General features: G+C 38.1%; 1 protein-coding gene across 1 annotated transcript in view; it reads left to right on the top strand.

Moving 5' to 3' along the window:
* Positions 1 to 27,911, top strand: part of tbkbp1 (TBK1 binding protein 1) — an 82,066-nt gene that overhangs the window by 49,188 nt on the left and 4,967 nt on the right. The window contains exons 3-9 of the mRNA XM_041973235.1: positions 5,791 to 5,916; positions 8,965 to 9,069; positions 12,080 to 12,227; positions 15,074 to 15,276; positions 16,979 to 17,040; positions 21,497 to 21,612; positions 25,236 to 26,020. Coding sequence (XP_041829169.1) covers positions 5,791 to 5,916; positions 8,965 to 9,069; positions 12,080 to 12,227; positions 15,074 to 15,276; positions 16,979 to 17,040; positions 21,497 to 21,612; positions 25,236 to 26,020 — 1,545 coding nt within the window. The remainder of the gene's footprint in view (positions 1 to 5,790; positions 5,917 to 8,964; positions 9,070 to 12,079; positions 12,228 to 15,073; positions 15,277 to 16,978; positions 17,041 to 21,496; positions 21,613 to 25,235; positions 26,021 to 27,911) is intronic.

The raw sequence follows: 27,911 nt of genomic DNA, 5'->3' as shown, positions 1-27,911 counted from the left end.
CTGCACCCAGTGATTTAGAAAACTCAAAGTTAATTTAAAAAAATAAATAAATAAATAAATAAAACTTGGTCTGGAGTCAGAATTCTTTCATCATTTTAATCTATTATTCATTTTTAATTGTCAAATCTGTTTAGATTTCTTGGCTGATGTTTTTCTTTTCCTTTAAGTAGAAGAAATTATTTTTAAATGTGCAGTAATTCATGTAAGCACTCAGATAGAACAACCAGAAAGGTAGGTCCAAACATTTGACAACTAAAAGAAAAAATTGCAAGGATGTATTATTAGGAAATACACTCATTGGCCCTTTATAGGTACACTGTACTGGTACCTGGTGGGACCTGTTTTGCCTTCAGAACTGCCTTAATTGTTGGTGTGATAGATTAAACAAGGTGGTGGAAATCTTCCTCATAGGTTTTGCTTCATATTGACATGACAGCATCACACAGTTGCTGCAGGTTTGATGGCTGCTTCCATGATGAGAATCTCCCATTCCACCACATCCCAAAGCTGCTCTGTTGAATTGAGATCTGGTGGCTGCGGAGGTCATTGGAGGCCAGTGAACTCATTGCCATGTTCTAGAAAGCAGGTGGAGATGATCTTAGCTTTGTGACATGGTGCATTATCCTGCTGGAAGTAGCATCAGAAGATGCTCCACTGTGGTCATAAAGGGATGTACACTATCGTTCAAAAGTTTGGGGTCACTTCCCCATTGAATCCCATGGCAAAGTGACCCCAAACTTTTGAACGGTAGTGTACATGGTCATCAACAATACTCAGGTCGGCTGTGGTGGTTAAACCAGGCCACGTAAGAGCTAACCCAAAGAGGGCCAAAAAAATATTCCCCACACTATTACACCACCAGCCTGAAGTGTTGATCCAAGGCAGGATGCATCCATGCTTTCATGTTGTTTCCTGACCCTACCAACTGAATGTTCCAGCTGAAACGGAGACTCATCAAAACAATCTTTTTTCAAAATTTCTCCAATTTGTCCAATTTTGGTGATCCTGTGCAAATAGTAGCCTCATTTTCTGGTAAGTTGTCTTGACCATGTCTACATGCCTAAAAGCACTGGGTTGCTGCCATGTGACTGACTGATTAGCAGTTTTCATTAACAAGCAGCAGGTTTACATGAAACTGGTCAGTGAGCATATATTATGTTGCAGATGGCACATATGACATGTCAAACAGAAATGATCACAACAAACATCATGTTGATGAATCCTGAGTGCGTGCTTGTTATGTAGTTAACATCTGCATCTCTGCAGGTCTCAACAAATGCATGCATTCTCTGAACCAAATGTTTTACATGCACAGTTTGACTATACACATCAAACCAGAAGAATTGTTTTTTTCCCTGAGTTTTATAATTAAAATCAGAAATTATTTAAGTTTTGAGAAGTTAAATAAAGCAAGGGTGTATAACTATAATAAAACACCAGCTGTTCAAGAAAATCTGACATCATAACAACATTGCTTGAACTGACAAGATATTTTTAGGTACACAGTTTTAAAAGATATTAATGCCTCAGACCTTCCAAGATACAAGATTTCTGAGTGTAGCTGGTGTAATGATGGAGATGAGAGTGCTTCCTGCCTCTTTGAACATAGACTGAAGCGAGGTTGTTCTCCAGTTCAGAGTTCCTGATGCTCAGCAGTGTGAGAGCACTTGTGCCCCTGGGGGGGTGACTGCACATGTTTACCACATTTACTGTTAAACTGAGCAGAGAGAGGTGCTCTGCTAAATGGAAAAGGGTTGTTTCCCCTTCAAATAGACATTGCATCAGCAATGTGATGACTTCACACAGAAAATAAAAAGCCCTCCAATGCTTATGGTAGCCACTCTAAATGTAAATGTGTTCATTTAGATTGAACGACACAGAGTTATATAACCATAATGTTTTCATCCCAGCATTCTGCTAATGACCAGAGTTTGATATAATAACCAAACAAGCTGTAAACTTTTTTATGTGGAATAATATATGATTCAACCACAAACTTGCAGTCTACAGCTGTAATTGCATAATCAGTCAGAATAAATGTAGCTGTTTAATGTATTTATTTCTCGATATTCCCAATATTTGAATGCTCATTATTCCAACTTTGCATCCCCTTATTGTGTTCTGTATGTACGTATAATTTATTCTCCCCTTCTGTGATTTTTAACACCAGTGTTTCGAAAAAAATAATTGAAAAGTTTATGTTTTGGGAACAAAACCCACAAAAAGACAAATAAGCAATGACTTGATCTAGTTGTGACGTTGCATGTGTGTGTGTCTAAAGTTTGATATTTCCTCTGTTCTGCAGAGCTCAATTGTTGTCAAAAACTATTGCAAACAATCAGTGTTCCACAGTGTTGCACTAGCGGACATTTTTCATCATTATCATGAAGAGACACACAGGATTTATTTCGATTCATTTTCACATGTCCCATTCTGTTTGGGGGTGATACTCATTTACTCATATAATGAGTATTACTGCACTGCTAAAAATAGTCCTAAACAATTGCTGTGCTAACACCTGTTTAAATAAAGTTTACAAAGAACTGCATTTGCTAGTTGTTTTAGCTCATTTCTTGCCTTTATTTAATGCTTCTATACACATGACAAGAGAATGTAGCCTCTGTGTTTGTGTGTGCATGAGCTTTCTCATTCAATGTCATGGCAACACTTACGATTGCAAATGTGAAGCAAATCCAAGGCGTAATTTGGAGAATTCAGCTAGAGGGTATCTAGCAGAATCATTTTCTCCTGCTTAAAAGACCTCCAACAAAACCATCAACAATAAACATCATTAAGACCATAAACTCTGGTTTTGTTTCCTCTAAATAGATATCTTTATATCTTATTAAAAGCCCCATCTTTGATTTTAGTTGGTCTAGTCTAAAATTACTTGCCCATTATTGCTCCAGTAGATGTGTTTGGGAGATACCCTTCTGCTACTCCCCTGTAAAGTCATCATGCTGTTATCACTTACAGAATAAAAACAGGGACACATTTTGCAGTTAGATGTTACTTGGTGCCAAAAGAAAGGAACAAGATGTTCCGGGTCTCCTGAATCTTGCATTGCACTATTGTTTTTTTAGTGGTTGTGTACCCTTGTTGTTAATTTTTAGCACATAATAAAAAAGGTCATCTGGTCCTCACTAGAACTTAAAATTAGGAAAATATCATCTTATATAAATAACATAATGCTTAATTGTTCACTTAAGAAAATATACCATGTTTTTGTATGAAATTGAGAGGTTAAGTATGACAGAATATCAACACACAAACACCTTTTATGAACTGCCAAGAATGGTGTTGAAGAGCTGATGATTCCAGCTTGTTTTGCAGCCTCATAAACTGGATACCTTGAATTGATTGTGAACTCATCTGAATAATAAAGTCTTCTTCAGTCAAATATGAAGTCATCTGTCTGACAGCTAAATCTCGACTGAAACTGTCTCATGCAACAGAACAATGATCCCAAATACAACAGCAAATCTACAACAAAAAGTCTGATAAAGTAATAGAGGTGTTGCAATGATCCAAATCCAAGTCTAGATTTCTGACTGGTTGGATGTGGCTGTGGTGGGACCTTCAGGGAGCTGTGCATACACACAATCCTCTATAAACTAAATGGCAGGCCAGTATTGTTACAGAAAATAATTAGTTATTACTTATTGCTGCTAAAGTTGGTTCTACATGCTACTGAATTACAGACTGTTCAGTCGCTATTTCAGCATTTTGGCTTTGTTTTTGTTTGATGAATCATTTATCAAATGTCTTGTATTATTACTTATCTGATGTTGCATTTTCTAGATTTTAAGAGCTGGCCAGGATCATATAATTTATTTATTCATCTTTTAAAAATGTACTAATATTGTATGCTGATACATGAAACATTGGAACTAAATTTGTAAGTACTTTGTTTTTCACATGCCTGTAACTATGTGCACTTAGTTAAGGTTGGAATTATATTTAGGATTTAACCTTGAAGGCAATAGCAGATATTGGACATGCATTTATTCATATTACTGTAGTCGGTCACCTGAATAATCTGGATTTCTCTTTGTTTATCAAAATTGTTGACAAAATGTGATAAAAGCTATTAGGAGGCAGAAATATTTTCCTGCTGGTCATACCTGTAGCTGCAAGCAATGTGTTGGGCTTTTTTACATTAAAAAGAGCATTTCATCTTTGTTTTGGTTTATTTCATCAGTAGGGTGACCTTGATGCAGGGCCTAAAATGTTACAATCCAAATACCCAATATATTTACTAAGAGGTTGAGCACAACTACAGTTAATAGAGAAGACAAGCCTGGGATTAAACAGGCAAATATTCAAATAGTTCAGTCCAAAAGGTCCAAATGGTAACAAAACAAGGGTGTAGAAGTGGAGGCAAAAATAAAAACAATAAATAGATGAACAAATAAAGGGAGATTATGCAAGACAAACTGACTGAAAAGAACAAAGGCGTGACATGAACAAGTAACTGCAAATTTGTGAAGAAAAACAAAGGTAGGAAGCAAAACTGGCTCAAGTAGACATGGAGAAAAACTCTATATAAAACAAGAAGTAATATAGAACGCCCCCAACCCTAATACTGAAATGCAGTATCATGTGGGTTTGAATGACTTTGTGGCTAAATAAAACTGTATACAGGTTTTGTATTTGTGACTGACATTTAAAGATTTACAGTGGGTTCTGAGCTGAGGGCCTGATAGGGGGAAGGAACAAAGTACTGGGAAACAAATAGCCAACTGTGAGATTTTGGCACTTTAATTGCCTGATCCATGAAATAATGGACAAAATATATATTTTTTTTAATTTGAAGTCCTTATTTAAAAAAGAACACCAATAATTTGGTTAGATGTACAGTATCCGTACCGTGTTGTCTCTCAAAATCATTGCAATGCATAAATTGTCCACCAGGGGGCAGAAGACCATATTAGATTGTATACAACAGGGTTTTGAGTTGTTCCCATCTGGTGATGCAATAGGTCTCAGAAATGTATGAACAAATATTATGCACACAACAATATAGGGTTAAATTGGCTTTGCAGAGTGTACCAAAAATATATACTATTACTCATTCTTAAAATTTGAGAATATAGGAAAGATAGGGAGCCATTTAGAAATGGTAATGATACAAGGCATGCTTTCTGCTGTCATTTACCCAATTTGAAAGACACTAAGGGAATGGTAATGTAATTAGTATAAACAACATATTGTAAATTGCAGACTTTTTTGACAAATCACAAACTCAGATTTTCCACTTATTTAAAACTAAGTTAAAACTGTTGCCTCCAGTGAACAGTCAGTGTGCATTGAGCATTTTCCTACTATTCTGGCAAATCTGCAGGAGATGCCATGACTGGCATAAAACACTAAAATGAATATTGTGGAATTAACTTTGAGCAAATGAGTATTATTTAGCGTTTTATCATTCTGCAGTGTTTATTGAAGACATTCAGACAAATTGGCAAACAAACTGACAAAGCTCAGTCCATGTCCCTCCCCATATTTTATTAATTAGGATGAAAATAGAGAATATAATTGGAGCAACTAGCCGTGGAAATTCAGAAATTAGTTTAGAGGCAGTATGAGATTAAATCTAGCTTAAGTATGCCATCAGTTAAAACACCACAACTGGATTTATTTGCCGATGAGATTAATCTTTAATGATTCCCAGCATTAAACCATAAAATAGCAGAAAACAGCACAAAAATGGAATTTAAACAAACACACAGACACACAAAAAAAGATAAATCTTGATCTGTCTCTTTCTGCAATGTTTCATTTCTGCAGTTCCCCATGATCAGCGGATTCGGTGAGGACACAAACTCCTACTGCTCCTTCGAGAGCAAGGAGACGGCGCTGCTGCAGTCGGAAAATGGCAACCTGCAGCAGAGAATCAACGTCCTGACCCACGAGGTAAGAGCAGAGATGAGGACAAAAACGGAGAGGGGAGGACGGATGATAGGAAAGAGGGAAGAGGCTTGATGGGACATGCAAAAGATATTAGGAAAAATCCAATTTAATATATATTAATTCTTTTTTTTTTTTTTTTGTTTCAGTAAAACTGACAAAATTAAACTTTTATCACACCAAAGGAGTTTTAATTCTGTGGAAATCCCTTCCTTTAATGAAAAGTAATTGAATTAAATGTGAATTAAAGCCAACTCTATTGGACATACACAGAGATGTCAAGAACTAATTAAGGATGAAAGCTGCTTTCTGGGCAGAATCACTATGACTGGAAGTTTTTAAGAGGCTGTCCAAGGATCAGTGTGCCATGGAGGTTTCGTGCTAATGTTTTACTTTGAGATGCAGCTAAATCTGGCTCAAAGAGGAGATTTTAAAGAATGTTGAGGTTTTTTTTTTAAATAATTCTGCTGAAGCATGGTTGAAAAGCAATGTCTGACTTTCATTGGTTAAAATTCATAGAATTTTTATTTATTTTTACTTTGTTCAGATTCAAGTTATTTCTGTGACCATTGTGAGTTTTTCTTTCATTAACCAAAGGGTACCAACAATTTTGTCCGTTTCGTCATTTAACACTAGAAGACATTTTTTTTTAAAAAAACAACCGTGAACTGATCCCATTTGTTACCAAGAATTAGAGCACAGGAGGAAGATTCCCATAAACTTCTTTACCATCTACTTGGGCCTGAAGAATGTGTACAATCTTATAAAGGTACAAGCTACTTGCTGTGCACTTGTACACAAACATGCTACACACAAGCAGCATTTCAGATAACTTCCTTTCTCCTCGGCTGAGACTTTAGTATTTCTATGACTGAGTGAAAACGAGTGTGAGAAAATGAGAGACAACTGACACAGGAAGGTCGTGGTAAATCTGGTGGCAGCAGCGATGAAAAGAGCTTGAGAACAAGGAAATGGTTTATAGCAGCCAGCGTGGGACTGTGAAGGTCATGGGGGTGGGGGTGGGTCTGACACCTGGCATTCAGAGCGATGAAATGTGCCTCGGCTCACTGAACGTCCTGTTAGGACGTGACCAATGGAGCAGACACAAATACAAAGACATTATAAGCCGGGTCGATTTTGGTGAAGTGACCTCAGAGGAGAAGCAGAACAAGTTCAATGTTTTTCCAGTCAAAGTCTCCTGGCATCAGTGTTGAACCTGCCTCATGACAACATTGAATACTTTGCTAATACCTTATTTTGCTTTCATTTGCATCTCTATATTTATTCTTTTAACACTAAAAGACATTTTAAAAGAAACAACTGTGAACTGTTTGTTGAAATTAAAGCACAGAAGGAAGATTCACTTAAACCTCTTTCCCATCTACTTGGCTGAATGATTGATGAGGACAAAATCTGAAAATGCTATGACTCAAACCTGCAAAATGGTTGCAATAAAAAAAGGTAATGTTACACATGAAAATTTTAAAAACTTCTTTGTGTTGCAGATATTCCTGGTTCTTCTACAAAATGGCCTAGCAAAAGACATATTTTCACTCCACAGCAAAGCAGATTTTTAATCTTTTCCATGCTAAGGCTCATTTATGTTCCCTTTACGTACGTTTCAAGCATCACTGCCCCTCATACTCTCATATGTCCTTTACTTTGGCATGGTTGTTAGAGCAATACATCCACTAGAAGGCAGTGCAGAGTTCAGGGCCATTAAATATGCGGTGGCTTTTCTTCTTCTTTGTTTCTTTTGCTGATCGCACACCAGCTATACTGCTCAACATTGCTCCTATGGTTTCTGATGGTGCTGCTCCGTTTGCTTTGTCAGGATATGCATCTGCAAGAGCCCTGGAAACTGACCAATTTACCCACGTAAAGGGTGCTTGAGATGGATGAATAGCTCTGTATAAATAGGCCTTTAGAGAAAGGGTAAAAGACCAACAACTGAGACCACCCTATACCTAATGTTGTTCCCCTTATTTCTGACACTGAGCCATATTTATAAGCTTGAATTTCTAGCATCTGTTATGAATGTATGAATGTATGGAAGCTATGTATGTAGGCTTCAACATCAGTCACCTCTTATTCTTACTCTATAATTGTGCACTTATAGCACAGTAGGCAGCTGTAGCTCTTTACAAGAAAATAAACCACATTATCATTTTATCTAACCTAGCTGTGATTCATTTGGTTCCTATGGTCTTGTTTTTTTTATCTCCATTTACAGTACTATTAGCAGCTAAATAAATTATACTGTAAATCCCAGAGTGCAACATGAAGTGGACTATAAACAGTAAATAAATTCCACTTGCAGCCCGAAATGGAAATGTTTAAGGAAACAATGATATATATATATATATATATATATATATATATATATATATATATATATCATTAGTTATATAAACTCATCTTGGAGCATCTTCTAGCTGAGACGTAGCTCAGTAGCCCCGCTGTGCTCCTTATGTGTTCAACAAGCAGTCTATTCCTTGCTGCTGGTTTTCTACAGGCATATGTTACCATAGACACACTGAATAGGCTTCAGTGCTTCACCGCACAGCAGTGATGTTTATCTTTGTTTATCTCACTTCTTTACTGCTGCCCCCACACTCATTGTTGGTGTTGTTTGAAGGGACCACATTTTTTCATATTCTTTGATCAAAAGCTTGCTCTTTACTCTCAAAATCTCATTTCACTCAATTTGTTGTATGTCACAGCCCCAAAAACTGTCAGATAGCATGCTTGTAGATTTATCTTATACCACAGGATCAGCAAAACATCAAGAAATAAGAATTTTTCTTGCACTTGTAGGAATGGTGGGGGAGCTGTTATGTGCAAGCTAAGGTTTCAAGAAATCCATGTCCTAAATTTACCTGGTTACACAACAGCTTTGTATGAGACACATTTGATGACTCTCACAATTGAAGATTTCCTTTCTTTTTTCCTTTGTGTAGTTTGAAAACAGACTAAGGAGGAGGGAAGGGGAAAAGCAAATGTGTCAAGCCTTTTTTTAAGTGCTTCAGCTTGTTTCTGTGTGTGTTGCTTCAGCTCCAGAAGAGAAAAGACAGGGAGGAGCAGCTGGAGGATGTGATAAAGGCCTACGAGAAGATCCACATGGAGAAGAACAACCTCCAGAGGGATCTCGACAAGATGGTCAGAGGCATTACTCAGTTCACTGCATCGAACATTAGTTATATTACAGCAGCTTTGTACCAGTTTGTGGCTTATTAATTATTTCTTGCAATTTTACACTCTGGTAGTGTTGACCAAATATAAAAGGCAAGAGTTTACACAACTGATTTTATAAGGGAAGATAAAAAAGATGTTTATATTTAACCCGCAGATGTGGTAAAAGTGGTATGTTCTGTAATGTGTAAGTTCAAGTTTTTTACAATTTAAATTGTTCAGCAATTGCTTGTTAACGTTTTAAATTCAGCAGCTGATACAACCTTTTAAAGGCTGCTGCATAGTTAAAAACAACTGCAGACAGCAAAATGAATTCACACCGTTTTCTTTTTTAGTATTTATTTTCATTTCTCAATTTTTATTACAGTTTTTTTTTACAGCAGCCTTTATGTGTTCCAACTGATTAGGTTAGGTGGCAACAAGTCAGAGGCAGATTGGATCTTTTGGCAGTGAAGATGAGGAGGGGTCTATGAAAGCCTGCATATAGAAAAATAATGCAACATTTTTTTATGTAAAGAAAAAAAATATTAAAATAAAAAAAAATTTTCACTGCACAAGACTGAAAACATTATTGAATAGATGTTGAAGATATTTTCAAATTATTCTGAGATGGAAATATTTGCATGGGCTCGAAAATGCACCTAAAAATGACTCAGGGAACACAGTTTATTCCTGTATCTGCTGAGTCCTCTAACAATGAGTGGGACTGTCTGCCTTATTATTGCACCCAACTCAAAAATGTCTATCCACATTGATATGATGGCATATTACACTGAAGCATTAATCAGCAAGGTGCACTATTAATCCTGAACAGCATATGTAGTTTCCCAGCATTGTGTTACATTTTGGCATTCAGGGTGTTTTGGATGCTGCAGTCATTTAGCAGACGCTTTTATCCAAAGCGACTTACATTTGAGAGTAAGAACAACACAAGCAAGAATTCAAACAAGATGGGACGTCATAATTAAGTGATAGTCAGACTGCTTTGAGTCCAGTTGGACCCAGGTGCTGCCATGTAGTGCTAGAGGCAGTGCATATAATTTTTTGTTCGTCTTTTGTAAGTATTTTTGTTTAAATACAAAGGGAAGGACTTCCTTATTTTTGCGAGACAGTGTTAAAGCACATTTAGCATATTTTACAACTGAATAGATCCTTGTACTGCAATGACCCATGGTCAGAGGAGGAGGAACCAAGACAAAGGCCCAGGAGGCAAAAGACAGGGAGATGTAGGAATTAGCATTTATCTAAATAAAATAGGATTTATTTAAATAAACTAGCAGTTGGTGCAATGGCAGGGTAACAAAGAACTTGAACAAAGACTATATTATAAAACCTATAAACTACACAGGACTGACCAAATTAAACTAGGAAGATGGAAAGACAAACTTCAACAGGATCTGGCAGCGAACAAAAGAAACCAAGAGGTATTTATGCTGAGGGAGCTAACGGCCAAAAGCATGACAGATGTAACAATTAGAGACAGAAACCAGGAGTAGGAGAGGAGCAGGATGTAAACACAACTGAATATAAAAGGTAGAAACTTTTCCACAATAAAACAGGAAGCACAATGAATAAATCATGAACACATTAAACCCCAGTTCAAAGTCAGAGAAGCCCAACTGAAAACTTGAAACCTCCCACACAAGACCTCAGAACAAAAACTTACACACTCTGACATAAAAAGACTTTTTTCTTTTCAACCTCCAAGACTTCAAAATGGGCCATGTGATGGACTGGCAACCTGTCAAGAGTGTATCCTGTTCTTATCAAGTAACAGCTGGGATAGCCTCAAGTCCCCCACCTGCCCTGCACTGAAATTAGTGGGCAGAGACAATGGATGGATGGACGATTTCAATATGTGATCTCATCAAAAGATAATATTTGAAAAGATTTGGGATTGAACATTTATTTTAATTACTTTTTCCCCCCAGAACAGTGTGCTTTATTTGATCATTTAGAGAAAGTGCAAGAACAGATTAGGCGGAGCCGTTTAACTGAGCATGTCTGCCAGCTCGTCTTCCTCAAGTACCCTCTGTGATAATACACTGTCTCATTTTAGAGTGAAACCCATTATGCAAAATAATCTCAGAGATAATCAAAGAGATTAAAGTATAAAATGCAGCAAGAATGTTGAATCTGCCACCTCACAAGGATCAGCGCAATGTCACTGACTCATCAAAAATAATATAGAGAACCGTACAAATGTTTGTCAAAGTCAAAGCCAAATAGAAGAAGAAGAAAATAAAGTAAAGTTTTTTTTTTCCATATTTTCAGGGCAGAAAAAATCCCACACCACCTTTCACTCAAATCCCTGCCACTCTGCCCTCCTTCTGTGTTTCTCGGTCACTCTGCTGAAATAAATAGAAACCACATACACACATCAATCTGGAGGGTTTTCCTGAAAAGTCAAGAGTTTCCATGTACTCAAAAGTTAATATTTGGAGAGTTTGTTTGTTTTTTTTTCAAATTAGACCTGTTTTCTGGAACAATTTCCTATTTATGTCACCACTTCAGAAGATGGACATTCAGATAAATCACTTCTTGAATGAGTCACTTTGTGAGAGCTGCTTTTGTAAGAGACGTGTTAGCAAGATATGTAATTATGTATATTCTTTTTGATGCCTGTAAGCTTTAATATCTCTCTTTAGCTACTGCATTAGCAACTTCTCTAATGCAGCACTTGTGTTGTTCTGCAGCTAATGTTCAGATTACATGTGTTTGACCTGACTATGAATCCATTTTTTTCCCAGATAGAACGAGTCCCTGTTTGCAAATATCACAAAAACAGATGAGGGGACATTAGCAGCACTAGATAGTGTAACAAAGGAAAATAACCACTAGAGAGTTTCATCTCAGCTATATTGGCAAACCTTTGAAATGTATATAAGGCTATTTTTTTAAACTAATGTTGTATGCGATGAAACACTTTCTGTAGGTTCAAACCTACCATCTAACCACTGCTGATGTGTAATTACAGACCAGTCTGGTGGACAAGCATGTCGAGCGAATCCTGAGTCTGGAGTCAGTGCTGAGGCAGAGGGACAACTCTCTGCAGAAACTCAACATGCAGCTGCACAGCAAAGACATGCAATATCTGCAACTCCACGCCGGCCCGGACACACACAGTAAGTACCAGGCAGACCTTTGAATATTACAGCGATGACATATACACTCACTGGTCGCTTTATTAGGTACACCTTCTCAGTTCTGAGGTGAATTCTCTGTTTCCTTTAGACCTACCTTATTTTTCATAGCATGAATTTAACGAGATGTTTGAAACATTCCTCTGAGGTTTTGCTCCATATTGACATGATAGCATCACACAGTTGCTGCAGATTAGTAAGCTTCACATCCATGTTGAGAATCTCCTGTTCCACCACATCCCAAAGCTGCTCTACTGGATTGAGATCTGGTGACTGTGGAGGTCATTGGAGTCCAGTGAACTCATTGTCATGTTTAAGAAAGCAGTTGGAGATGATTTGGGGCATTATCCTGCTGAAAGTAGCAATGAAAAGATGTGGTCATAAAGGGATGGACATGGTCAGCAACAATACTCAGGTAAGCTGTGGTGGTTAAACCAGGTCACGTTGGTACTAAGGAGCCATGGAAATATCTCCCACACCATTACACCACCACCAGTCTGAACACTTGACACAAGGCAGGATGGATCCATGTTTTTATGTTGTTTCCATCTAATTCTGTCCCTGCTATATTAACCTGGTATCTGAAATGGAGACTCGTTAAACCAGGCAGTGTTTTCCATCTTCAAAAATCCAGTCTTGGTGAAACTGTGCGAGTTGTAGCTTCAGCTTTCTAATCAGACATGGTATACTGCATACCTTATATATGCCAGTGGTTATTTAAGTTATTGCCACACTTTGATAATTTGTTTGACTTTTTTGGACTATTCTCTGTAACCCCTAAAATCCCAGTAGATCAGCAGTTCCTAAAAATACTCAGACCAACAACCACGCCACGTTCAGTGTCACTGAAATCCCCTTTCTTCCTGCATCTAATGCTCAGTTTTAACTTCAACAAGTCGTCTTGAACATGTCTATGTGACTAAATGTGTTGAGGTACTTCCATGTTGTAAACTGATTAGCTATTTGTGTTAATTGAACATTTGCATCTTATAAAGTGGCCAGAACGTGATAACAAGCATGCTCACGGTTCACCATTCAAGTCAATAATTTGATATGCCAACAATATATCCAGAGCCAGGAGAGTAATGAGAGGTCTATTCCTTTAACTGCTCACACAACAGGCCAACACAGAAATGTTACTGTGTTTATGGACTATGGCCTAAATTTGATTTTAGATTAGTAAAAACGTAGAAGGGCTAGTTTTATTTTTCAAAGGTGCTTTACAACAAGATGACATCTAACAATCCCCCCATTTGACACCTTTACTGATCATATGTGTAGAGAGGGACAATATTTAGTCTTGACCCACTTATCTTAGTATGTAACACATATTTAAGCAGTTTTGTGTCTACCTCCCTTTTTTTCCCAACACAATCATCATGACTGAAAGCATTCACAATTGTTATATTTTACCACAATACTGCAGTCAAACTAATTTATTTTTGCTTTTTTAAGAAGGTTATTTGCTTCTTTCTTTTTGACAATTGAATCACACTCCATATAGGAATTATATAATTTTTAAAATTGCACTATAAACAATCTGCATTTGTTAAAATTTGGATTTTATCATGTGTATTATCTGTAAGGTTATCTTCAAGTACCAGTAACATTGTGACAGTTTTAAAGACAACAAATTAAATCAACAATCTGTATAAGCATTTTAAAGGCTGATTTAATGAGTAAGTTATAACCATGAAGTGAGAAGAGCACAGGGCGATAAAACTCCTCATCTCTTATTTAGTTGGCAGTCGTGGCTCCAGTCCAACAATCCATCTGAAAAGTGAGGTCAGGTTCATTCTCAGCTTGTTAGGGAGAATTTGGACATTTGCTTTCTCCTACCCAGTCACAATTTAAGGAAACAAAAAGAGAATAAACATTTTGTTGTTTTGCAAGTGCTCGCAGCCAAAGTTGATCATTCTGGCTTTGAAATTATTTGGAAATTTGGAGAGATGGTGCTGTAAATTTGCATGATTCAGCCTGCTGCTTCCATCTGCACCACCAAATGATCAGAGACCTGAAATATGTGACTTATTACAATGCAGATTAATTACAGTATAATTCCCAAATGTATGAGAGTTTTAACACTGAATGTGACTCCAGTGTTTTAATAGTAAAAAAAAAACAACAATTAAACACATTTTAGATCCCTTCGCACTGAATTCAAGCCAGAACATACAGCTAACTTTTGTTAAGATTAACTGCTTTAGAGTGATGCTAAACTCTGCTCCCTTGATGTGGGTGGCTGAAACATGGAAGAAATGTGTCACAGCCACCTCAACAGATGCCTCTGCCGATAGTATACCCTCATGAGGAGGAGGTATCATTTTGCATAAGCATCAAACTGTCATATAAATCAGAAAAAGATGAGCGTAAAAGGCTTTTGTTCCTTCATTTTTGTGTTGAGTCTGTAAAGAAAAGTTCTTTGATTAATGGCTAAGAATGAATGAGGAACAAATGTGTAAAAATGTTGTACTAGTGCTGACTTTCTACAGTATGTTTGCACCTGTGGCTACACATATGACTATTTTGGTGAGGAAGCAAAGGAGCAGGAAAACGATGAAATTGTGCTGCTGCTTCTGTAGCTGAAGGTCTGTGTGAGCGGAGCTGAATCACTAACATGCCCACACAGATCAAATCACTCAGGTACAAAATGAAAGATGCTGGCTTGGGAAGAATTCAGCTATTTTGCTCTTTCATACTGATTGAGCAACAACTGTGGACAGAAGGACTCTGCATTAGTCAGGGGACAAAGCAATGATGCGCAGTGTTTAGTCTTTTATGTTGCATGTTTGCATCTTCCCACTGACTCTTCCTTTTTCTCCTTCCAGTGCTGGACTGTCCAGCCTTGACCCTCCAGAGCTCACGCAGCCTGGACACCCTGTCCGATTTAAAGCTGCAGCGACTGGAGGCGGAGCTAGAAGGGGCGCGGAACGAGGCCCAAGGGGCGTGTCAGCGGGAGGAGGAGCTGAAGGCTGAGTGCGAAAGGCTGAAAGACGAGATGAGACAGCTGCAGAACAGCCAGAGGGAGAGGGTCAGTGTCGGCTTGTTTTCATCTGCTCCGGAAGAATTTACTGCATCAGGACTATTTGAAGAATAAGAGAAGCAGCCAACAAAATGCTTGCGATGCAGTCAATGTCCTTGATGATTTATGAGAAGTGTAATGAGAAAAGGAAAAGTCAGCTCTGCAAAACCCTGCATCACTGTCATGAACATAATTAGTGTTTCATGGTAAATTTTACCTCTCTTCCCAGATGATAACATGATAAAACATTGAGTGTTCATACAAGGAATTTATGAAAAGTTTTGCTGTTTATGTATTAATGTGTAGGTTTCTTGCTTAGCATGCATTGTACAGGGCCACCTTCCACTGTCAGCACAATTTCCTGATTACTCCTCTCACATACAGTAAGTTCAAACAATTTCTCAGTCAAGCAGCAAATCACTTAGTGAGTTCATTAATCGCAAAAAATATCATGATCTTGAAACAACAGAATTAAATCCCTTCAGCTATAGTAGCAGTAGTCGTTAGTAGACTAGTTAGTGGTTAGTAGTAGACTCGTTAGATAGTCGTTTCCTCCCAAACACCATGCATGATGAAAGCTAAGATTAGTGAGAATCCTGCAACTGCAATTTGTTACTGTACATTGACTGTACAGCCTTATGTCTAAAAGAAACTGATGAAAAGAGTAGTTTGGACAAAGTACAATTAGCAGCTTGCAGGGCTAGAGGCTGCCCAGCCCGACTGCCAGCAATTAGAGCGATTATGGCTGCAGTATACAGTTAAGTTTAAGCCAAGCTGGGTAAGACGCCTCCTCTGCATATTTTTCTTTTAAATATCATTTAAGTAATGTTAATATTAGCATTCTGATGCTTCCAATAGCTTGCAAGCTACGTCATCTTGAGAATCGCTCTCTAAACATACCCAGCTAAATTACTCCAGGATAATCCTGGCCATTGTGTAGCATAGCAGAGACTGGGTAGGCAGTGTCAGCTGCTGGTGGGATGATGTGGGTGGGTCCAGATTGGCATATTCGTAGATATCCATTAACTGAATGTGAAAAAATGTGTGGAGTCATCTTCAAACTCGGTTATGGTGAAAACAAACTGGCAACAACTCTGAGGAGCACATATGAGTTGTTTGAGAATTAATAACTGTTGGAGGGGGCTTCAGCGATTAATCAGATGTGAATATGTACTCTGTGTTTACTTATTACAAACCGATAGTTACTATGAAACAATATAAATGTGGCATCACGGAAACAAAACATTTCAGCCTGAAACAGCTGACCTAAAAAGCTACGTAAATGGGTTTTGTGACAAAAACACTCCAGGTGATGAGAAGTGTTATTTCAGCCATGGTTGCAACAAAGCACTGATTTTTTTTGGTAAGGTTCAAAGCTGCAGGAAATAAGCTGAAAAAGCACAAAAATCCCCAACACAGTGATGCAGAGGAGGTTACAAAGGACTACAGGGACTTTTCCCACTTAATCTGTGGAGGGTTTTTCAGATAAAAGGAAAATAAGATCAACCTAGGATAATACTACTAAAAATGAGGGCTCACCTGCATCCACTAAGCCAAATAGCCACAAATTACAAGTATTATGCTGATTATCTTTGACTGTGTTGTTTTTGCATCTTCTTTCACACGTCTCGATAGGCTCTTGCTGTCAGATTTTATGCAATATTCTACCAGCATCTCCATACTAATCTAATTTCATGCTCTACTTCGGCAGGAAATGACTTCTCCGTGCAAGCAGTGTGATGTGGAGTGGATAAAGAAGGTGGGAGATGAGCAGTAAGTGACCAAGACCATGGATTTCTGGGTGGCGAAAGGGAGGGAGGGAGGTATTTCAAGACAGAGATGGATGGAAAGCATAGGGTAAATAGAGTGGTATTAGAGTAATACTGGTTGAAAAGCAATGGTGAAAGAAAAAAAGAAATGCTCCAGTAAAAACTTTTGTATCTTTATTTTTGCTCTCCTGCTGTGATATGTTCAAGCCGACCTCCAGGGACCTCATTAGAAAGCAGAAAAGCTCTCCATTGCTGGCTAGCTGGATTCAAATGCAACATTAGTAGAGGAATATTACTGTTTTGGCTCTAAGACTGCATCTGATGTGTACTCTGAGAGGTGTGTTCAGCTATAACTCAGTTGGTACTGTGTCCAATATTTGCCCAAAGAGATTTGGCAAGACATCAACTTGAGCAGCAGGGGGCAGTATAAGCACAGGCCAGGACACCTTCCTGTGTATTTTCTCATGTCACTGCATTTTTTTTTTGTTTTGTTTTTGGACATCTAAATGAAGCATTTAGCCCAATCGTATATGTTCTCTCCCTCTTGCACCAACAGACTAAGAGCAGCTGCTTAATTTCCCCTCGTTCCTATTTGTGTCGCTTACTGCCAGTGAGAGCTGTAGCTTATCTATATCTGCCTGTCAAATTGCCCCAGCCATCTGATGTTTACAAGGTGTCAAGTACAAAAAAAGGTTTAAAACCACAGCAGGTTGGGCAACAGACTCCCACACAATGAAACCCCAGAGGTGTTTCGATGGGAACAAACAGAAAGTAAATGGTGCGGCAGCGAGGAGATTCTTAGCTTTTAGTTTTTACTCAGTGTGTGGTGAAAGCTTACTGTTTTTTCCATACCTTGGTCACCTTTTGGTTTTACTCAACAATATCACTAACTCCCACTGACTCTAGACTACTTTGCTTCCTGGAGCTTTTTCTTGTAATTGGGCTCATTTAGTGTAAAGTGCACAGATTGAAATAGAAGATTTTGTTTGTGTTGTGGAGAAAATGAATGCATCACCTTTATCCTTTATCATTACCACAGCTGTTTCTAGATTAGACTACTGTCAGTTTAGTAGTTGTGATATTTTAAAACTTCTCCAAAATGCGTACATTTTAATAAACAGCAAATTAATCAAGAAGTTATAAATTCACCTTCATGCAGGACAACTAAGTTAATTTCTTGTAGTTTGTCACAAACTTGTTTGTTTGACTTTTTATGGCCTCTTTAATCGGGTCCATGTAGTAACACTTTTCATGATGCATTTACTGACTTTCATTTGTCTCACTAGTAACCGTTAATATGAGAAAAAAAAAAAAAGAAGAAGAAAAAGCTACCCTTTTTAACCACAAGCCACACTGCTGTAGGCGCTTGCAGTACCCCCACCCCGTTAACACACCACCAAACTTTAGTACGCAGAGAAACTGAGTAATCCGGCTTCAGCTTTCAGAAAGTGAGGAGTTTCCAATAAATCACAACATGCTCAAGTGGAATTCCCATTTCTTGCTGAAAATTCAAACAAGTAATCAACAAATTCACTTGTGTGTAAAATGAGACTTATTTTTAGAAAGTCCACCTTAAGGCCCAAAGTGAAATAGCTCAAAGCTATGAGAATACAAAGCTTTACTACGTCACTGGGCCTTGGTGTGAGAACTGTTTGACACCTCTCTAAGCTGAGCTGAAATGCACGATATAGAAGTAGAACATGGACGGCAGAGTGTGAAAACCCCACACTACAATTCGACGGCTGTTAGCAACCTGGCCTCTCCATGGGGTTTGAAATTCCGCTTCTCCTTTAGACCTTTGTCTTTTACACAAAACGTGCTGCAGATTATGAGAACTTTACTGCCGCATCACGTGTGTTCGAGTGTAAGTTTTCCCCGTGTCAGGCCCATGTTGTGAGTGACTGAGCACCAGCAGATTTGCAAAGTACCTCTGCGAGTGCGAGCCAACAAAAGGAATGTCAGATCCCAAAGGCAGGTGCAGTGACGGCTCTTTCTTTAAAACATCAGATCAGAGGTCAGATTTCAACCCACGCTCAACTCCCACACACACACATATACAGTATACCTCTGCACTTGATCAATCCACTTGCACAAGCCTTTCATCAATGCTGCATTGGCATTATCGCACCCCTCCTACGCACTGTAGTGTACACTGTACAATGTGTGCACACTGCTACTCACATTCAAGTAAAGAAAAAGGAAACAAATGAAAATATGTGCAAGAGAGCAGATGCATGCAGCCAAATGTGAAAAGTATTTTTAGTCACACACAGAAAAATAAGACTTTACGAAACAAGAAATGATTGGAAAGCATTAGGTGTTTGTGTTTGTGTGCATCCGTGCAGGTGTTCACACATGACTGAGAGGTGTTGCATTTTACTGAGGGTCTGTAAAAGACAAGTTTAAAATCTGAGATGACACAAGTGTGGATAGGAAGAGGTGCCCTAATTTAAACTATGAAGAAAGTACATCTGCATTCAGACACAAACAACTGGAGCTGAAAGACACCTGAGAGTAGCGAAGGAAGAAGGCAGCGAGATTTTTATGGATGCATTCTCTGATATCAGTACTGCACTGCACACTCCACCCACCCTGCCAGTAAGTAACCGAAATGATTGTTATTTTCCTGTTTGCAGCAGATTCTTTTAGCCGCTATTAGGGAGCATCAGCATCTATATCACGGACAACCCTGAATTATTTCAGTCTTAGTACCAAGTTCCACCAACTCCAACCACATAGAATTATGTTGTTTGCTATAAGCAGGGACTGATGGGGGTTTGATACCCCCACTCTGTGTGTGAGTCATGGCAGTTTGCTGGAAAACTAGGTGGGCTACTAAAGCCAACTAACCAATGGAAGTTTTGACTTATTTTCAGGTTTAGTATTCTTTTTATTGTGGGTTTACCTGAAATGGATGCTCTTACTGTATTTCAAATATTTCTTTGGTGGCAAACTTGTAGCTGTGTACATCTTTCTTGAGATTTTTCTCAAAATCAAAGAGGTACAAAATACATATAGTTCAGAGATAAAGGTTAAGAATCTGCTCATGCACACACACAAAACTGAGCTCAATTAAGTGGGTGTGTAGGTGTGCTGGAAAACATATTTGTAAATTTGCATGCATTTTATTTGCTGTGTAAAAAGGATACAAAAGAGTTTTTCGTTTCTTTGTTTTTTTCTGTTAGAAACTAGCATTGCAGTGGAGGTTCATATCTATTCCTCTTCGTGCAGAAATCCCCAGGAGATGCAGAAGTGTTAGCTGCATTTTTTTATCTGCCACAATCTCTTTGGAGGAATGAGCTCAGGCAAATTTTCAGCAAGATCATCACATCAAATTGGTTAGAAGCTGCTTTATCTGAGTCTTGACTACAGTCTGGTATTCATGCACAACCTACATCCTCTTTTAATCAGTGGCTTTCCATTTATCATTAAGCAGATGTTCAGGCTGTCTGGGTTAATATTTATGTCTCATGAGGTATTTCCATTTATCAAGCTTTACGTGCAAGACATTCATGCTGTGGTATTTCAGAAGTTTAACATTTGTTGTCAATATGTTAATGAAAGTAATGATTACCTGATTTACTTTAAATACTAATCCATGTATGAGAAATGACTCAAACTGGCAAGGCAAACTGATTGTCTTGACAGATTTTATGTTAGATTTTATAGTTTCAAGTGCTACCTATCTTCTGATAAACATTCTTATCTCCCATCATCAGTGCTTAAATGAGTCAATTTCAGATCAGAACTAAGGAGTTTATAAAAACTGGTTAAACATTTAAGATAAACAACTTGTTATCAGATTTGAGGGTTGTTGGCACTGGTGTTGACTAACTTCTAAAGTTCCTTTTTGTATCTGAGCTAGATCATTTGTTATCCTGTCTAAGTCTTCAAATACTGTTGATTACAAAGATTAAAATATTGGCTGTTATATCAACTTCTTAGATACCTACATGACATGACATGATTTTATATTGTGGGGTTCGGATCAGTGAACTAGGACAAAGTCAGCTTATTGCCATGGTTAAAAGACAGAAGCCTGTAATCTAACCACCCTAGTTTACAGCTCTTTAAATAGTGTTGCTCCATCAGTAGGGCCCTTGAGAGTCATGACACATCTTGCATAAAAAATGGTGTGATTTTATGCACTTCAATTATTCGCTCTGACATGCAATCTAAAAATATAAGCACATAAGCTTCTCAATTAGCCACCCTGCTTTTTGAGTCTGTGTGAGCCCAACAGAGCTCATTCAGTTCAGAGGAGAGGTAGGCGCATTTGTGGTGCAGTTTCATCTTGCAGTATTACACTAAATTAATTTGCATTTTCACAAGAATTTGACAGAGATTACAGTTTGCATAACCTTATAGCTGTAACACCTTTAACACTGCCAACACTATGGTGTTCTGCAATAACAATCATTATGATAATTGCATAATTTGCATCCTCTTTCCTCCATCAGGGTGAATTTGGCTCTGGCCTACACAGAGTTAACAGAGGAGTTGGGACGCCTCCAAGCACTGAGCTCCAAGCAGACGGAGATCCTGAGGAAAGCAACACAGGAGCAGGCTAGCCCAGGTTAGCATCCATGGTGCTCATGAACAAATATAGCCCATCAGTATGGTGGGAATTCTGAATCAATATTTTCTCATCCTCTAAGTAAGAGAGGAAAAAAAAACACCAAAAAACACCAAATTCTCAGTAAACTTCAACATATTTAATCTTCCTGTAGTTTGATCTAAAACTCTTCAGCATATTTTATAATATGGGCATGCAAACAAAAAAAATTTGTAATTAATCGGGTACAAACAGCATGTTGGAACAAAGATACAATGAAGTGAAGTAGATCTAATAAAAGAAAATTGCATTAAAAATTGAAATACACAAGCAAACCAAATAAATTTTTTTAAACATCATGATATCTGCTGGAAAATAATAACCTAAACTCAGATCCAATTAATATGTCAAATTTTGTGTTTTCAACATTAATAGATATTTCTCAAAATGAAATGCCACTGACATCAAATATCATTGATGTATCACATATCGACCTTTTTGCAAGTGTCTGAGCAACTGGCTGTGATTTGTTACTGTTGTGTTTTCTCACTTTAAAAGTAAAGAAACTAACAGACAAACTGTTGTAGAATAAAACTTAGAAGTGCAAAAGTGAAGCAACACCTTTCTCTTCCTGCACACAGTTGTACACATAGCTAATGTCTCACAAGTGTGCATCTTCTACCTACCACAAACCCAAAGGCAACACTTGCACATACTTTACTAAACTGTAGATAACAGATCAAACAAACTGGAAAACCTGTAAAGCAAGCAAGTGTCCACTTTTATATAGTGTACAGGGGAGAAAACACAGAAATCCACAAACAGTATTTGTCTTTCCCTGCTATCATGATGTTTTAAAGTAATCTACAAAAAATGTGACTTGAATGGCACATCTTCTTAATTAGGATTGTGCAAGTTACCTAAATATGTTTCATGATCTGTATAACTTTGAGCTATATGGGAATTTGTGTAGAGTCATAAAATATTTTTTGGTTGTTGTACGGGTGAACGGAATCGTCCTGCTCAACTGTTTCCTCCTCATTCGGAGAGCACAAACACCCCCTCCCTTTTAACACCTCAACCAAGCAGCCATAAATGATGTTTCCTCTTTGTAATGGGAAGTATAGCAGAAGTGGTGACTACAGAGCTGACTTACTCATCAACCTATCTTGTAATTACAGGAAACACTACAACTCTACTTATTCAGATAAATCTTTATATGAACGCATAGAGGACCATTAGTTAAGCATATTTCTTTAAACTAAATATCCTACATCGTGTGCAGAATCTGTACATGTGTTTTATGAAGAAGCTAAATAACAGCACCAGCAGCAAACAAAAAGGATATTTGAGGTACCAGGGGATTAGCAGTGAACTGTCATGAGAATGTAAAAATAGAGAAAAGCAAAAAGGTAAATTACTGTCTTCAGGTGTGATAGTTAAAAGCATGGACACTGTTGGAACAGCCCCAGCTTCTAGAGGAATTTGTAATAGATATGTGAACTAGGGATGGGCAATATCAACCAAAAATGATATCACAATATTTTTCTAAAATATCTTGATAACAATATCATAGACAATTTAATGTCTTTGGCCAAACGAGAAGTAACAGCCTCTGTAAATACCCAAAACAGCAACAGCTGGATTTTTCTAAGAAACAGGCCCAGTAAAACCTCATTGTTTACAGTGGGTCTGGTCCCAGTTTAACATGATCATGGCAAAGTCAGCCATTTACGGAAACTGTTCAGTAAATGTTTCATTCTTCTTCTGAAAAGTGAAGCTAATCTGATGAGTTAATATTATTTTAGTACAAAAGCAGTAACAAGCTAACGTTTATGCCGCTGTGGCTTTAACCTCATTGCTAAGCTATACGGCCATTCACACAGATGTTATTTTGACATCTGCCATCTACTTAGGCATTTTTGCAGAACAGTCACTCGTTCCCTTATAGTATCATCCTCTACCAGCAGGACAGCAAAGAGCCTTACAAAAACTCCTTAGATAAAAACATGCCAAATAATCTGAGATGTTCACTTAGCCTCCAAACTCCTTAGATACCCATCTAGTGGAATGGGATTGCATTTGTGGGAAGCAAAGCATAGGATCTGCATTATTGTTCCTCTGCCAGACAGTACTGGACAACCTCAGTTTTACAGACGGGGCCTCAGTAAATCTAGAAGAACCATAAACAGCCACAGAAGCCTGGTACCTCTTCCTCATGCTGGTCACCAGCTTGGTTACACACTGCTGTGGAATGGCATCCCATTCTTCTTGATGTTGGCCACTCTGACATGAGCAGCACACCCAAGCTGATCCCACAGGTGTTCAGTGGGGTGGAGATCAGGACTTTAAACTACCCCATTCCATCGCACAGTTTCCACAAAAAGTTGCATAATGTTTGCACATCTTCTCCACAATTTGACACTACAATCCGGTGGCCAGAATCTGGACTCATCGCTAAACATACAGTTTTTCCATATTTCCAGGCTCCAGTACACATGTTGGAAATACCAGCACAAACTGGCTTGACATGGAAGGGCATTTAGAGCAGTGAATAACAAAATAAGCTGTTTGGCATTGGCAGAGAAGTTTTTTTCATGGTCACAGCCCAGAAAAACAACTCTGCCACTCATCCAACAAATAAGGGATCATTTAAAAGGAAAATAAAAAAGGCTTTGTAATGGTAAAAGGAGTATTGTTACAACAAAGAAATAATCAACAAACACAAATTTCCTTACTTTTTTATGCCAAGTTTTGAACTTTAGAAGAAAAGAAACAAACTGAAGTTGATACCACTCCTAAAAAGGAGTTTCTCACCTCTGATTGGTCCATTCTGACCTGATCATTGAACAACCACAGTTCTTAATCAGCTCTACTGAAATTCGATTCCAGAAACACTTTCCAGTTGTCAGAAAATTTGTAAATACCCCAAATGTAGAAAGAATCATAAACATGGTAGAACATTGTTGAGAAAATTAAAAATTAATCATTAATAATTGAGTTAATGATGGACTCAAAAGTTTAATATAACTTTTCATACTTAAAATTAGTTCATTTTAAAGTTTTAGTTGGAAATTTAGGGGTTCAATTTTATTATTGTTTGTGTTTTTATCTAAACTATATTGTACATTATTTAGTGTATGTTAACAACTATTAGGTAAAATGCATACATACAGCGTCATATGATGACCACTCACCACTTACCCACACAGTCATACAGCACTTCTATTGCAGCTTTTAACTAACACACACACTCATACCCTGATAGAAGCATGGTGGGGCAACATGGAGATTATTGTCTTGCCAAAGGGCACTTTGGCATATAGTCAGGGGAAGCCAAGAATTAATCCGCTGACCCTCTGGTTGGAAGATAACTACACCTCCATCGGAGCTACAGCCACCTGCTAAAAACTAAACTGAGAAGGCAGAAAATACCATTTTTGGCCTCAGTCACCATTTAAAAGTATAAAGTAGAAAAATCTTTAACTACTCAACTAATGTGCTATTTTCTGTCAAGTTTACTGAAGTACAGTTACATTGTACCACTGGTTATACTGGGTACTGTGCACAGACATGTGGTTCTATACAAGTTTCTGTTTGGTGTTAAGCTTTTAAATGAATGTTTTTCCTCTCTGTCCCCTCAGTGCAGCTTCATTCTCCCATTCACCACCAGCGGCACTCTCCAGTATCGCAGCGGCACTCGCCCATCTCGCAGCGCCATTCTCCAGTCCCACCACCACCGCATCACTCCCCGATCCAGCAGCGTCGTTCTCCAGTGCTGCAGCGCCTCTCCCCTGACATGCATCGCCGTTCACCCCTACTGGACGTCAATGATGGTCCAGCCTCTTACTCCTACCGGCCGCCCAGCCAGCACCTGAGAGCCAGTTTCCAGGGTCGTCGCAGCTACTCCGAAGTTGCTGACCCCTCGGCTTACCAGTGCCCACCACGCTTCTCCCTGGACCCAGTGTCCACCCTGCCTAAACCACGGCCCTACGTTGATGGCTACTCTAAGCAACAGCCCCAACATGTAGGCTCCCCACATGGTGGACTGCAGCTCAGAGGACCTCCGTCTCCCCATCAAGGTGGTGGAGGAGATGGGAGTCTCGGGGAGAGCTCCATGCGCCACTCCAGAGAGATGCCATTTCCTCTGTCAGAGGTGGCGCACCTTCACTTTGAGCCCCCTCCTCCATCCACTCCTGCTCCCCAGCCCCCACAGTCCTCTGAAGATGAGGAGGAGTGGACCTGTTCACATCCCATCAGCCCACCGAGGACCCTGGGAGTGCTTTCTCCCACAGTTCCAAGCAGTGGCATGAGGGGTCCGGCGTCCTGCTCCGCTTTTCCCATCCCTCAGAGGCCTAATAACCTCAGCTGTCACCCTCAACCTGGGTACATTTCAACTGATCATGCTCAGTCCTGGCCTTCTATCAATGTAAGTATACATCAAATTAATTACCCTTTTATAAAAGACAGTCAGTACAACTACATGTTCAGAAAACATGGAGGTGAAGCCTGACATTTTTAAAAAGATTCCTAGTGTTAATTCAACACATCTGCAAAATCTATACCAAAGGCAATTTTGACAAGATTTTTTTCTCAAAAAGAAGCTTTGTCACCAAATGTGATAATGAAGGTATGTTTCTTAGTTCCTTTAAAAGAGTTGATCACTGCATTGAGAAATACACATGGTTTTGTTTTGTGCCTTGTAGAGGAGAAGTTTGATGTCAATCTTATGACTGTGCATGAAGATAGGGAAATTGAAGAGATGGAGTAAAGATGTGAGCTGAAATTAACCCAAAAAAATGACAAGAAAGGGGAAACAGGTGGGGTTTCTGTCTAGAATTAAATGTGCTTTACAGCAGTTCAAAAAACCAACACGTTCTTTTTAAGTTATGTCACACGTACATGAACAGAGTTAAGAATTATGAAAATGCCCATTTGTAAATTTGTAAATACACTTCTTGCATAATCTAACTCAAACATAGCATAAAGGTTATGGATGCAATTCAGAATTTCTGTGACACAAAACAACATTGATCTCTTTGAATTTTGACAAAAAGTAAAAATAATAATGTTGAGGGTCCATTCTTTAGTAAGATAAGACAAAGTTCAAATTCCTAAGATGGAAAGTCTTTGATGTGAACCTTGAAGACCATCACAGTGAAGGCATATCTCTGAAACACAGAGAAAGCTGTGATAAAAAATGGGTTTGCAGAGGCAACGCAATTATATTTTGTTTCATTAATACCTAACCTGATGCATCAGTTGGAAAGTTTCTACACTCAGGACCTGCATAAAGCAACCAATAAAGGACAATGGCTGGTCTACATTTTTGCGTTTGCAAAGAAAGACTGGTTTCTGTGATTACTGTGACCTCATAAATCTTGGAATAATTGATCTGTGTTCAAAGGTAAATGTTATATGTATTAAATTACTGGCTGGCAAGGTAACTCCTAGGAACCAGAAAATTAGCCCACACAAAACTGCACATAAAAAAATTTTAAAATAAAGTTTGAGAGTTTATTGCAACATGATATGCGTCATATGGAAAATGCCTGAGAAGTATAAAAAAAACAAGTGTTTTATGTGTGACCTTGATATTTTACATAATAAAACTGTGTATCTTTCAGTTTCACGTTATCTGAATTTCTTGAGTGTTAAACTTAGATGTGACATAGTTATGGAGAAGTGATGTGTTTTTTTATCATTACTGTTATTAACGCTATTAGCATGACACATCTTAACCTTTTAAAACCTGACATCCCTTAATTGGGGGATTTTTTTGTAAAAAAAAAAAAAAAAAAAAAAAAGTTTAATTGTGCTTAACTCTTTACATGAACTATCCATGCTAAAACCTCACTAATTTTGATTTGTTTTACTATATTAGAGTTGACCTTTGCAGAGAAAATTTTCATGCTTTTATTTGATAGAGGCTTAATAGATGCTTAGAGCTACATCTGCATCATTCCAAAAGGTTATTCATATTTGTCCTGAAAGTGTTTTCTTAGGTCAACCTGAAACTTTTTTTCATTTGTGCTATGAGCCATCTTAACTTTTTTTCACCAGCAACACAACATATTTACATATCTTAAAAAATCTCACGTCCCCTTTACTTTGACTGTAAAATAAGACCTTATGGTTGAAGAGATATACACTGCTCAAAACAATAAAGCAAACGCTTAAACAGCACATCTTGGATCTTGATTAATTAGTTGAAAATCTTTATTCATTACATAGTGAAATGTGTTGTGAACAAAAACAGCAGAAGAATGATCAATGGAAATCAAAATCATTAACCCGTGGAGGTCTGGATTCAGGATACG

Source organism: Melanotaenia boesemani, chromosome 21 (assembly GCF_017639745.1).
Source record: "Melanotaenia boesemani isolate fMelBoe1 chromosome 21, fMelBoe1.pri, whole genome shotgun sequence".
NCBI classification, from domain to species: Eukaryota; Metazoa; Chordata; class Actinopteri; order Atheriniformes; family Melanotaeniidae; genus Melanotaenia; species Melanotaenia boesemani.
Note: the sequence above shows the minus strand (reverse complement) of the source record. Positions and strands in the feature narration are given on the sequence as shown.